Source organism: Zalophus californianus, chromosome 15, assembly GCF_009762305.2.
Source record: "Zalophus californianus isolate mZalCal1 chromosome 15, mZalCal1.pri.v2, whole genome shotgun sequence".
NCBI lineage: Eukaryota > Metazoa > Chordata > Mammalia > Carnivora > Otariidae > Zalophus > Zalophus californianus.
The window spans coordinates 29,552,569-29,567,157 of NC_045609.1; the positions used below are offsets into that span (position 1 = coordinate 29,552,569).

Sequence of the window (14,589 nt, forward strand, 5' to 3'; positions counted from 1 at the left end):
TTCAAAGATACTAGGAAGAATTCTGGAAGACAGTAACACTTAAACACTAAATCATCAGCTGAAGAAAGAGGAAGAGATTTCCATGTAGCCATTTGAAAAATTCTTACACCAAAACAAACTAAAAACAAAGTGAAAAGACTAATAGGAAAAACAGGGGAAAAAATGTTATTCATACCTCAAAGAAATAATCTCCCCAATTTTTAAAGATGTAGTTGGGGAAAAAAAAAAAGACCAGTAATTCAATGAAAAATGGACAAAAGATGTCAACTGATAGTTCACAGAAAAAGAAACAGAAATGGCCCTTTATCATAATGAAAAGACGCTCAACTTCATTGATGAGAGAACTGCAAATCCAAACTACATTTGGAAGCCAATAATATGTTCACTTAGAAAATTTATAAAACCACCTATAATTTTATACTTTTCCATATGGGTTAACCTTTAAGCATCAAAGTTTACATTTATCAAGAGAATGAGAAGAAAAGCCACAGAATGGGAGAAAATATCTGCAAAAGATAGCCCTAATAAAGGACTATTATCCAAAATATACACAAACTCTTAAAACTCAACAATAAGAAAATAAACAGCCCAATTAAAAAATAGGCAAAAGAAGTGAACAGACACCTCACCAAGGAAGACACACAGATGGCAAGTAAGCCTATGAAAGGATGTTCTACTTTATATGTCATCAGGGAATTTCAACTTAAAATGAGATATCACTATACACCTTATTAAAATGGCCCAAATTGCTGGAAAGGATAGAGAGCAACAGAAACTCTCATTCACTGCTGGTGGGCATGTAAAAGGATAGAGCCACTTTTGAAGACAGTTTGGTAGTTTCTTACAAAACTAAACATACTCTTATTGTATGATCAAGTAATCACACTCCTTGATATTCACCCAAAGGAGCTGAAAACTTATGTCAACACAAAAAACTACATAAAGATGTTTACAGCAACTTTAGTCACAATTGCTAAAACTTGGAAGCAACCGAGATGTCCTTTAATAGTGAATAAACCGTGATACATCCAGATGATAGACTATTATTCAGCAATAAAAAGGAATAAGCTATCAAGCCATGAAAAGACATGGAGGACACTTAAATGCATATTACTAAGTAAAAGAAGCCAATCTGAAAAGGTTACACTCTGTATGTTTCCAAATACATGACTTTCTGGAAAAGGCAAAACTTTGAAGACAGTAAAAAGTTTAGTGGGTGCTGGAGGTTAGGGGGAAGAGAGGGATGATTAGACAAAGCACAGAGTATTTTAGGGTAGTAAATAAAACTATTCTGTATGATATCATTACTATTCTGTACAATACTACATGTCATTAGGCATTTGTCAAAACCCATAGATTGTACAACACAAAGAGTGAACCCTAATGAAACCATGGACTTCGGATGATGTCAATGTAGGTTCGTTAATGGTGGTAAATGTACCACTGTGGATAGGCTGTGGATAGTGGGGGAGATTGTGCATGTGTGGGGATGAGATATATGGGAACTCTGTACTCTGCTAAATTTTGCGGTGAATCTAAAGCCACTCTAAAAAATAGTTTATTAATTTAAAAAGCTTATGATTAAAATAAAACACACACCAAGATACTATTTTTCATAAAAATCCAAAAGTTTGGTAATAATCTGTTGGAGAAAAAAGCACTCTTATATCCTGATAATAGAACTGAGAAACAGAACACTCTCTATGGAGAGGAATGTGGCAATACCTAACAAAACATATGCATTTACCTTCTGGAATTCCATTTCCACGAAAATATCCTACAGATACACCTAAGTACTTTGGCACAGGATTATTTTGAGCTCAAAAACATTAAGTAGAAATAGATACAGGAAAAGCTCTCTGCCCTCTCCCTATTTGCCTAAAAGCAGGACATAAAAATATAAAGGTGTCCACCGCTTCCCTCTCTACCAGGAAGAACAGAAGTTAATCACCAGAGACAACTCTAAACCCTTATCAGCTCAGAGATGGCACCAGGAAAACCTACATAACAAACTTTCCTAACTAGCCCTTATCTTCTGTTAGTTTCCCCACCTATTTACCTTCCCACAATTTGCCACCCCAAAACTCAATCCTTTTTGCTGTTACTTCTCTAAAAATTTACTGTTCTTGGGCACCTGGCAGGCTCAGACGGTTAAGCGTCTGCCTTTGGCTCAGGTCATGATCCCAGGGTCCTGGGATTGAGTCCCGCATCAGGCTCCCTGCTCAGCGGGGAGCCTGCTTCTCCCTCTGCCTCTCTCTCTTTTATGAATAAATAAAAAATCTTTTTAAAAAATTTACTGTTCTTTTGTTCTCTGTAAGCCCATATTCTACCACCTGAATTACTCATTACAAGTTTATTAACACGTGTTGAGGTCCCATGTGTAAGCTCAACGCATGTGTTAATAAACTTGTTTTGTTTTTCTCTTGTTAATCTACCCTTTGTCTAGACAAGTCCAGCTAGAGAACCCAGGAAGGTAGAGTACAAATACACATGTGTGTATGTGTTTCTGTTTGTATGTGTGAATGTGTGTATTATATTTGCAGCACTGTATATAATAAAAGACTCGAAATATTCCAAATATCCATCAACAAAGGATTCCATCTACACACTAGAATACTATGCTCCACAAACAAAATAATAATAATGAGGAAACTCTACATACTGATATAGAAAGACCTCAAGGGTATATTAGCAAAGAGAAAAAAAAACATCAAGATGTGGAATACTATACGATTTGCTACTTTTGTATAAGAGGTAAGAATAAGTATATTCATACTTACTTAGATCCACATAAAGAAATTTTGAAATGATATACAAAAAAACTAATAAACATATTTATAGGTGATGCAGGTAGAGGGGGAAATACAGTAGTCAAATGTAAGGGGAAAACTTCCCAATGTGTATTTACTGATTTTTGAACCATGTGCATATATTGTCTATTCCAAACAAAAAAATAAAAATTAAATACATTAGAGAAAATAGTTAAAGCCATTTGTTAAACCAACATTTTCATTTTAAAACTGATGTGAACTCTTTCATTTTTTTCTACATACTAAAAACTCAAGACAAATAATCTTGGTTCTTGCAGAATTTTTGTCCCATCAAATTACTGAGATACCTATTTTGAGAATGGATAACAACTTCAGAAATACATTATTAAAGAAACATAATAACAGTTTTATGTCCCGGGAATAGCATTTAATATAGGCTTCTCAGACAACAAACACACAAAACTCATAACTTCTTGTACAAATCTTTAAAATTACTTAAGTTTTTCCCAATGGCTCATCAAAACAAATAGCCTCAACCCTACCCCCATCCCTAGTATACTAGAAAGTCAGATCAGTGGTATACTGCAACATTTCACATCTAATGAAATTAGATGGTTGAATGCTTAAAACAAGATCACCAAAAAAGAGTCAATGATAAGCAAGAATGAAGGAGGAATAAATGAACCCAGTAAAACAAAAAAAATTCACTAGAAGCCCAACTCAATGATTCCATGTGTGAGAAAGAAAACAGAATGCATACCAAACCCAACAGCTAACATTTATTATTTACCATGTACCAGGTACTATGCTATTAAGTTTTAATCATCAAGCTACATTTGCCTTTCAAAGCCAAGTTATAATAGAGAAAAAGAAGGAATAAGTGGGAATTAAATTCACTTGAATTAGGGTAAGTATGAATATATGTTAGAGGACAGAAAGCAAAAGAAAAGTTGCCAAGCAAGCCCATTAACCAGTTGATTCCTTTAACAAAGAGAGGCTACAAGAAAATGTTGGAATTATGAATGTATGATGTTAAACTTGATGCTAAAGTTTTAATAATGGCACATGATCATACAGTTATCTCTTTAAAAAAATATACAACAGATAAAATATGTGGTGTTAACTGTTGGTCATTGTGTTATTCTTTCCACCTTTTTTTATGCTTCAAATGCTTATAAAAAGTTGAGAAAAGTACACTCTGTTCCTATCAGTATTTATGGCTCACAAGAACATTTAGTTTGGGGAGGCACAGAAGGGCAAAGAAAACAAGTGGTGGAGATTGCCTTGAGAAAGAAAAAAAATACATTATTCAGAGACAGGAGCAAAAACAGTAAAGATAAAGAACAAGAGAGATGTAACATATCTATCTTGTAAATACTGATAGCAGATATATTCTAAATACATCTCTAATAAGTCCTAGATCATCATTACTTCTGGTTGGCCTTACACTTACATTGTTAAAATGCAGTATTTTTGAAAACTAGTGGTGCATCATTTTAGTAAGGAGGAAAAGGCCATCACCTTTACTCCACACATGTAAATACAGTCTCTTTTAGACTTATAAAAACCAATTAAAATGTTCAAGCTAATGACAGTTTTTCAACATCATCTATTTCCTCCCAATTACCTCTGGATGTATATCTGACTTCAGCATTTGTTCATAAACTAACTGTGTCAAATAAATTTTGTTGCACAAACACTGTAAAAGAAGAATACTGCTGCACATCCTTTTAACAATACAGAATAGATCCAGGTTCTTGCTGCAAAATGTTACATGATAAAATCCTTCCTATTCAATAACTAACTGGATAAAAACATCCTATTTCCTTTGGGACCTAAGAAATATATTCATCAATTCTTGAATTTGTGAAAAGAATTCATGTAGATTATCTCCAGACTCATTTGTGTAAACTGTTTACACAGTCTGTTAAAACAAATTGTTAAAATTTGTTTAAAGAGTTCACTTAACTCCTCTTGTCGCTCGTCTTAGCGGCGTGGAGGTGGAGGTGGCGGTAACGATGAGGCAGAAGCACCACCTTGAGGCTGCGGCGTGGCAACTACACGATAGCTGCCCGGGCCAGGCCCGCTATCTCCTATGATAACATAACTTTTGAAGGAACATGTCCATACTGTTTCCAGTTGCTGGTTTTGGATAATTCTCGAGTGCGCCTCAAACCCAAGTCCAAACTGACACCCAAAATACAAAAACTTCTTAACCGAGAGGCAAGAAATTATACACTCAGTTTTAAAGAAGCAAAAATTGTGAAAAAATACAAAGACTCCAAAAGTGTATTGTTGACTACTTGTAAAACATGCAACAGAACAGTTAAACATCATGGTAAAAGTAGAAGCTTTCTCTCAGCACTGAGGAGCAGTCCTACCACTCCTACGAGCAAGCTCAGCCTGAAGACACCAGAGAGAAAGACTCCGAGTTCTGCAGACTTGAATCAGAAGTGTGGTTCCAAAGGCAAGAGCCCAGCCTTGATATTCAGGACACCTACATCTGGACAGTCAGCACCCACTTGCTCCTCAAAGAATGTGAGCAAAACAAAGAAACGCTTCTCTCAACTAAAAATGTTGCTTAGTCAGAGTGAATCCCAAAAGAATTCAAAGATGGACTTCAGAAATTTCTTACTATCTTTGTAAAGGATGGGCTGTGAAAATAAATGTTTAATGCAATTTCTGAAACTAAAGTTAGTCAGAAAAACATCTTTCTTAAAACTTTTATTTATTCTGGGGTACCGGGTTGGCTCAGTCAGATAAGTATCTGCCTTTGGCTCCGGTCATGATCCCAGGGTTCTAAGGATGGAGCCCCACGTTGGGCTCCCTGCTCAGCAGGGAGTCTGCTTCTACCTCCCCCAGCTTGTGCTCTCTCTCTCCCTTGCTCACTCTCAAATAAATAAATAAAATCTTTAAAAAAAACTCAAAAAAAAAAGAGTTCACTTAAATGATTAATTTCATATCATCATACGGTCATGATCTACATTCACCTTGAGATTTGTCTAGTAATTGTGAAACATCTTCCTCCCAATTTTGTCATTATGGATAGAAATAAAAAATCTTGCATTCTCAATTTTGCCATTTGTGCAAAAGAGAAATAAAAGCTACAAAAACAGTGACTCGAGACTTATTTTCTTAAAAACTAATACAAAACTCTGCACAACGTGTATGAAGAAAACGATGTTAAATGTTGATGATGTATTTCATGGCACCATCCTTCTAGGAAACCCCACCATTGTTCCACTTACAATTTTAGTCTGTTTATTTTAGTCTACCTGAGAATACAATCAATTCTTATTATTGGCCAAAAGTTATTTTATAAAGTCACCAAAAATACTTATTTAGCGAATACTGAAACACTACCCCCAGGGAAAATACAGGGTTAGGCTCCTGCAAGCCTCTGATTACATTTTCACGACTGATCAACACATAACCTTGTTTAATTAATGTGTTTCTGCTTAAAGACATCTTATAATTAATATATATTGTTGGTTCACTAACATTAAATTCACAGCCATCAGCACTGTAACTCATGCTTCAATGTATTATCTAGTAGGGCATATCACAGCCTTCTTGTGCTTAGAACACCAGATAGCACTTCAGTACTAAGGCCATTTTAAACAGTGAAATCACCAACAAAAGTACAAAAATGTAAAATATGTGGGACTAAATGTACTGCAAAAAGGATACTGGTTTACAGTATGAGAGCTGAAACAAGAAAGCAGAGCACTGTTTTGCTGAACCTTAGCTGGGAGTGTGCATACCAGGAGACTCAACTATTTTCCAGCTCTGCATATGTGTGTCCAGGAATGACCCTAAAATGCCCTGTATTAACTGACTACGACCTAGGTTGATTTAATAACAGTAAACATAAACACTTCTTCTTAGACAACCAATCACAAAATACACAAGATGGTCTATTAGTAGTCTTTTTACTAACCAAGGTTTAAACCTGATACTAAGATATAATCATCAAGGGGTGCCTGGGTGGTTCAGTCCATGAAGCATCTGACTCTTGGTTTCAGCTCAGGTCGTCAGATCAAGCCCTGAGGGGCGAGCTCCACACTCAACAGGGAGTAAGCTTGAAGATTCCCTTCCTCTGCACCCCCCCCCAACTCGCATGTGCACGCTTTCTCTCTCAAATAAATGTTTTTAAAAAAGATATAATCAATGATATGCTCTGAGAATCTCATAAATAAAAAATACTAAAAGTAAAGAATGCATTGTCTTCTCAAAAAAAAAAAAAAAGAATGTATTGCCTTCTGGATCTAATAGATCCAGATAATACATACTACAAAAGATAATACATACTACAGAAACACCATTAGTAACATATTCACAACTAGCATCTCTTAAAAGCTGCTTCTTATTCAAAATTCTAAAATTTTGAATTTTAATTTGCTAATTTGAAGGAAAATATGAACATTATCATGTTACTCTGTATTCTCTTTCACCTACAGACCTCAAAATCTTGTTATAGGATGATTTGTGTTCTCCCAAAATGTATATGTTTAAGTCCTAATCCTCAGTAACTCAGAATGCAACCTTACTTGGAAACAGGGTCATTGAGGATATAGTTAGTTAAGTTAAAGTCATACGGGACAGACTTGTACCTCTGAAACAAATAATACATTGTATGTTAATTAAAAAAAAAAAAAAGATGAGGTCATATGGGAGTAGGGTAGGCCTCTAATCCTCAAAAGGGTAATTTTGGTCACAGTCACACAGGGCGAATACCACGTGAAGGAATGCCTAAGACTGACAGCAAACTACCAGAAGCTAGGAGAGGGCCCTACATAATTCATTCATAAATCAGGGACTAGCTGGTATACAAAGTACAATTACCAACCATGATCCCAGTCTACAATTAATCTTAGCTCTTAATGTGGTCAATGATTTAATGAACTTCTACACATATTTTTAATAAAAAAATAAATAAATTCCAACAAAGGCTGAACAACTATCAATGTTTTATACAGAGAACAAAAATCTTTGCTGATATTCAAGTTTATAAAAAGGTCTAAAAAACAATACTGTCATGAATAGCAACAAGCACAGCAATTTGGTAACAAAAGACTGAGGTCTCAAGGAATAAACTTTGCTAAATAGCTCATTTTAAAAAACACCATTTCAACTTCTTATTAAAAGTTTAGTTCTGCCAGAATTTAAGTTTCACAATCCTGTCCTCCCATGCCTCATTAGTTGCTATAAATACAGGTTTCCTTTTCCCTTCTCTCTGAATTACTCAAAACTCTAACTAGAGCAATGGAAAAAATCCATCTCTAAAAATTTAAAGTTTACACAATACCATACTATGAAATTTAAAAAGTACTGTATAACCTCATTCTTATTTAAAAATATGTCACACACAGCCCTAACATATATGCAGAGAAAATACTGAAAAATACTAAATTGTCAACACTGGTTATCTATAAGTGGCTTTTTCTTTTTTTATTGTTCTTTGTTTAAAGAACTGTATGTGTAGTTGATGCATTTTATGATTTTGACTTTAAAGATGAAGACATTAATTACTTGGGAATAGCGAATGGCACCAATAAATAATTCAGAGTGCTTTCCCCCCCCTTTAAATAACCATAGGGCTAATTTTGTTACAGAGATTTATAAGCAAAAGGCTGCTTCACTCAAGGCATATACTTCTCTATTCCTAAAGTGAAATTACTGCTTACTGACATTTTTTAAAGGATCTGTAATACAGTGCATATAATGATAATAAAACAAATTAATAAAACTAAACATCTAAAGTAAAAACTAAAACAAAAATTAAATGAAAATGTTTATTATCTAAAATTACCACCAATAGGAATTTGGAATGGTATAACCGGTAGTCACCAAAACATTTTAATGAGTTCCCAGATAAAATCTAAAGTTAACATAAAGTAATTTACATGTCTTAGCTGACAGCTCACAATAAAATAATGTTCTTATGGAGACAGAATTAAATTACAAAATTCTTTATAACAGATGTTACAAGTTTGTACCCCTTTTATGCATTCTATACATACAGGTGCAGAGTTAGCATACATAAAGAGTTTATGGCACTGTGTTAAGCACTTTATTTAATCTCATTTAATCCTCATAACACCATGAGACAGGTGTACCATCATCCCTACTTCACAGATAAAGGTACTAAAATATAAACATTTCCCTATTTATTGAACTGCCCGTCCTTTTGTTAATATTTAAATAACAAGGTTATGTTTTTGTTGTTGTTTTTTAAAGATTTTATTTATTTATCAGACAGAGAGACGGCGAGAGAGGGAACACAAGCAGGGGGAGCAGGAGAGGGAGAAGCAGGCTTCCTGCGGAGCAGGGAGCCCGATGCAGGGCTCAATCTCAGGACCCTGGGATCATGACCTGAGCCAAAGGCAGACGCTTAACGAATGAGTCACCCAGGTACCCCAACAAGGTTATGTTTTAATATTTTCAAAATATACTTAAAATTTTATATTTAGGGCTTCATAACATTTCTTCTTTAGAAAAGTCCTTTCTGGAGGCGCCTGGGTAGATCAACCGGTTGAGTGTCCAACTCTTGATTTTGGCTCAGGTCATGGTCTCAGAGTCATGAGATCAAGCCCCACGACAGGCTCAGTGCTCAGCTTGGAGTCTTCTTGAGATTCTCTCTCTCCATCTCCCTCTGCCCCTCCCTCCCCTACCTGCACTAAATAAATAAATAAATAAAATCTTTTAAAAAAGAAAGTCTTTTCTGGATGTCTGGGAACAACTGAAATTAACTGCTTTGAAAAGAAGTTGATATATAAAGACCTCAACATAAATATAATATCAAATAGTTGCTTTGCTTTCTTTTTAAGACAAGCAAGAATGAACCCTCAGGAATATACTACCAGAATTTTTGTTTTCTTAGATTCTTCGTATATTTGACATCCATTCATCAAAGGGTCAATTACATTAATTATATTTTCTTGTTTTCTGTATTCTTGAGGCTGACATCTGGGGAGCAGGAGGCTTACAGACCCCAGAAGAGATGGCCCTTCCCAGGGCTAGCTAATTCCTAAAGAAAACAACTTGCTCACAAGCATGCCTTTCATAGGCATACCACCAGTCTCTATCTCCTTGTCTCTCACACACCAAGCCAATATTTCCCTTACCCTCAATCACCCCAGGGCCAGGTACCAGGAAACTAAAAACCAACCCCACAGACCAAAGCCTGGAGGAATTAACCAAATTAGCCCATCCAAACTGTTTATCCTGCCCAGGATGCCTTTCCCGGGGAAATCCCAAAGAAGACCATGATCTAAGATCTCCCCTGCGCTCTTGTCTTCTGCCTCTTAACTACCCTAGTGTTTTCCCCTATGGCTGTGTGGCATGTGACTCCCTCTCTCTGGGACCTGAATATAAAAAACTTCTTCCAACCTCATTCTTGTTTCCTCTTATGGCCACACTGACTTTACCGTAATAAACCCAACATGTACATTCTTATAATTTAAAATTTTACAATTTTGGTTATAATATCACTCATGGCCATCAAGTTAAGAGTCTATAATTTTGGGGGCACCTGGGTGGCTCAGTTGGTTAAGCGTCTGCCTTCAGCTCAGGTCATGATCCCAGGGTCCTGGGATAAAGCCCATATCAGGTTCCCTGCTCAGTAGGGAGCCTGCTTCTCCTCTGCCGCTCCACTCGCTTGTGTACTCTCACTTTCTGTCAAATAAATAAATAAAATCTTTAAAAAAGTCTATAATTTTCTTCTCTTTCTATGGTACATCCAATAAAATGCACATATCATGTGTTTATTCAACAAACTCCTAGGTCCCCTCTGTGTGTACCAGCGTTGTCACTATAGTGATAAATATATATAAAAGTTTCTACCCTTCAGGAACTGACATGGTAGAGAAGATTTTTACCTAAATAATTCTATACAATAGGAAGACAGAAATGCAACTTACTAATTTACTGAATGCTAGGTAACTGTGCTTGATACTGCACAAAATATCTGACTTGCAGTTCTTACAAAAGTAACCACGGAGATGTAGGAAAGTCCTTCAGCTGGGCAATATTCAAGAGACAGAAATGGAAATATGCTGTAGAAAGAATAACCCAGAATTACAAGAAGGATGAACTAGAGCAGGGAGATCAGTAGGAAAGCTATTGCCACAGTTTTTGCGTAGACAGTAACAGTCTAACTAGAATGAAAACAAAGAATTTCAGCTTGAGATAGGAGGACCCTAAGGGCCAGAGAGTTTAAAATAACTAGCTCAATGTCAAATATTTAGCCATTAGAAAAAAAAAAAAGACAGGAGAGTTACTAAAAAAACAATCAGTAAGATTTGGCAACTGAGGGGCGCCTGCGTGGCTCCGTCATTAAGCATCTGCCTTCAGCTCGGGTCATGATCCCAGAGTCCTGGGATTGAGCCCCACATCAGACTCCCTGCTCGGCGGGAAGCCTGCTTCTCCCTCTCCCACTCCCCCTGCTTGGGTTCCCTCTCTGTCAAATAAATGAATAAAATCTTAAAAAAAAAAAAAAGAAAAAGAAAAAAGATTTGGCAACTGAGTCGATGTTGGTATTATGGGCTCAGAAGCAGACACTAAGGTGAATCTAAGGTTTGAACCTAAGTGAGTTCAAGAAACATTAATACACAAGGAAGAGCTGTTTTTGCAGTTTGTTTTGGAGAGATGGAGATAGCTAACTCACAACTGTTTCCATTTAAAATGTTCCTTTTTCTCCACATTCTATCAGTTTTAAATTTTCAGAAATAAGTATAGTTGTCTTTCTTGATTTTCTCTTTCCTATAGTCAAACACCATATAAACAGTGGATACCTTACTTATTAACAGCATCTTTATATACTATGCACATAAATTTAAGCACATTGTTGTTAAAATAACTACAAATGCAAAGTAAGAGTAGAAAGGTATAACCAAATGCATTATTTTAGCCTATCATTCTAGGAGGAGCAGAATTTAAAAGTGTGAATAAGCTGAATTTATTCAAGTGTCTATGTTCCTCAAACTATACCTTCTGTTATACACTGAATGTTTGTATCTCCCCAAACTTGACATACTGAAATCCTAAGTCCCAATGTGATGGTATTAGGAGGTAGGGATTTTGGTAGGTGATTAGGTCATGGAGGTGGTGCCCTCATGAATGAGATTAGTGCCCTTTCCCAGAGAGATTCCTCATGCCATGTGAAGATACACAGTGAGACAATGGCCCTCTATGAACCAAGAAGCAGGTCTTTTCCAGACACCAAATCTGCTAGCACCTTGACCTTGGACTCCCCAGCCTAAAGAACCATGAGAAATATATATGTTATTTAAGCCACCCAGACTATACTAATTTTGTTATAGCAGTCTAAGTGGACGAAGACATCTTCTAATTATTCATCATTAAATAAATTTTTGAAAATAAATGATAAATCTAACTTCTAACATTTATATCTTCTCACAGGAAATAAAAAGGAATCTTTAATTCTTTTATTTTTCTGTATCCACTGTATCTCTAAAGTCTGATGGTAAAGGAATCCAATTCATTTTCTATCTTGCTCCAATATAGCATTACCTCTAAACATCACATACATTTTTTTGAAATTTTGGCATACTTTTGAAAATTTGTCATAATATGAGCTCCAACAAGGTAACAGAAGACAGAAGTATTTTCATGCTTAATGCAGTATCTGGGACATAGTAGGAAGACATGTTTGTGGAATCAATGCCTGAAGTTCAGTCATAAATAAAAAAAAAATGTGTATTGTCTATCTAAAGGCAAATATGGAAACAGCATATAGCCCACTTCAGCGTAAGGCAGACCTAAAATTAAATTCCCACTCTAATATTAAAGGCAGTTTTAAGAAACATTTAGAACACTCACCACATGCCAGGCACTGTTCTTTTCACTTTATGTATTATCTCATTTAACCATTACAACCATCCTAAGAATGTGGCATGATTATCCTAACAGAAATACTTAGGCATAGAAAGGCTAAGGATGTGCCCAAGATAACACAACTAAGAAGTAACAGAGTCAGAATTCGTATCCAAGCACTCTAATTCCAGAGCCTATTTAAAAATAATATAGTATATTTATATTATTTTTTTTAAAAGGGTATGCAGTGAAAACCTAGGTCCACTATCCATTATCCTCTACCAACCTCGTTCTCATCCCTTATCTTACCTCTACACCAAGGTAACCACTATTATTAGATGTATGTATCTCTCCAGGGTTTTTTAAGTGTATCTACAGGCAAATGCAAATATAAATTTTTTCTTATTTTATCTAAAACACAGTTTTCTATAAAATGTTCTATACCTTGCTCTTTTTAATGATGTATCTTAGAGATCTTTACATATTAGTACACAAAAAACTCCTTTATTCTTTTCTCAATTACATAGTATTACATCACATTGATTTAACAGATGACAATTTATTTTACCAGTTCCCAACAGACAATCACAAGGTTGTTTCCAATGTTTTGCAATTATAAACAATGTTGTAGTAATATGTCAATGAATCATTTTGTACAAGTACAAATGGAGCTTGAGCAAGAGCTATATTCTTGTGCTTCTTGAAGGGTATGTGCATTTGCAATTCTAACATGTTTGCAAAATACCCTCCTAGTGTTTACCAATTTACACTAACCACCTATGAACACTTGTTTAGTGACACCCTCACCATAGAGGATATAGCAGTCCCCTCTCCTGATTACATAATTCACATCCCAAGGCCCAGTGGATTCCATTTTGAAACCATGGATAGTAATGAATACTGAATATACTGTTTTCTCTATACATACATAACATTTAATTTATAAATTAGGCACAGTAAGAGATTAACAATAATAAAATAGATTATAACGTACTGTCATAAAAGTTATGTGGTCTCACCCTCTCTCAAAACATCTTATTGTAATGTACTCACCCTTCTGTGAAGATGTAAGATGATTAAATGCCTACCAATGAGATGAAGTGAGGCGAATGATGTAGGCACTGTGATATAGCATTAGATGACTACTGACCTCCTGACAACATCAGGACCATCTGCTTCTGGACCTGCAGATGACCATGGGTAACTAAAACCTCAGAAAGTAACTCTGGTTTGGCGGTTGAAGAAGCTATTCTATTATCAAAGTTAAGGATTTTTGCTAACCTGTTATGTAAAAAAATGGTACTTCAGTGTAGTCTTCTGCATTTCTCTTAATATGAATAAAGCTAAAGAGTATTCATTTAAGAGTCATTTATATTTCCCTTTCTGTGAACTGCCTGTTCATATCCTGTGACCATGTTGCTACTGGACTGTTTTCATCTTGCCAATTTCTAGGAGTGCTTTATATATGGGAAATTACCACTTTGACCGAGTCAAATATTTTCCCATTTGTCTTTTAACTTGTTTATAGTTGATTTCTACCTAACAAAACTTTTTTCAGTTTACTTTTCTGTGCCTCTTCACAATTCAGTCAAAAAGGCTTTCCTGACTCTAATGAACAAATTTGTCCATGTTTTCTTTGAGCACATTTATCATTACAGTCTTTACATTTAAATATTTGATTCACTTGGAATTTATCCATATACATGGCGTGAGGTAGTAATCCAGTTTTTTTTGTTCCCTAGATGATGCTCCTACTTATTCCAAGATCATTTATTAACAACCCTGCTTTAATTTTTCCCCACTGATTTGAGGTGATTTAAGTCTATGTTCTGGGCTTTATATTCTGTTTAATATGTCTATTTGTGAGGCAGTTTTAACTATTAAGACTTTAAAATATTTTACATATTGTGGCACCTGGCTGCCTTAGTTGGTTAAGTGTCTGCCTTTGGCTCAGGTCATGATCCCAGAGTCCCATGATCAA

The 14,589-nt window shown here is 35.5% G+C and overlaps 2 protein-coding genes across 6 annotated transcripts in view; one reads left to right on the plus strand and one right to left on the minus strand.

Annotated features, from left to right (window-relative positions):
• Positions 1 to 14,589, minus strand: part of HERC4 (HECT and RLD domain containing E3 ubiquitin protein ligase 4) — a 132,175-nt gene that overhangs the window by 104,664 nt on the left and 12,922 nt on the right. The gene's annotated exons all lie outside the window — the stretch shown is intronic.
• Positions 4,790 to 5,464, plus strand: LOC113920838 (UPF0711 protein C18orf21 homolog). The gene is given in 2 exon segments (XM_035724146.1): positions 4,790 to 4,866; positions 4,868 to 5,464. Coding segments are annotated over 2 exon segments (627 nt in total). The 3' UTR covers positions 5,418 to 5,464.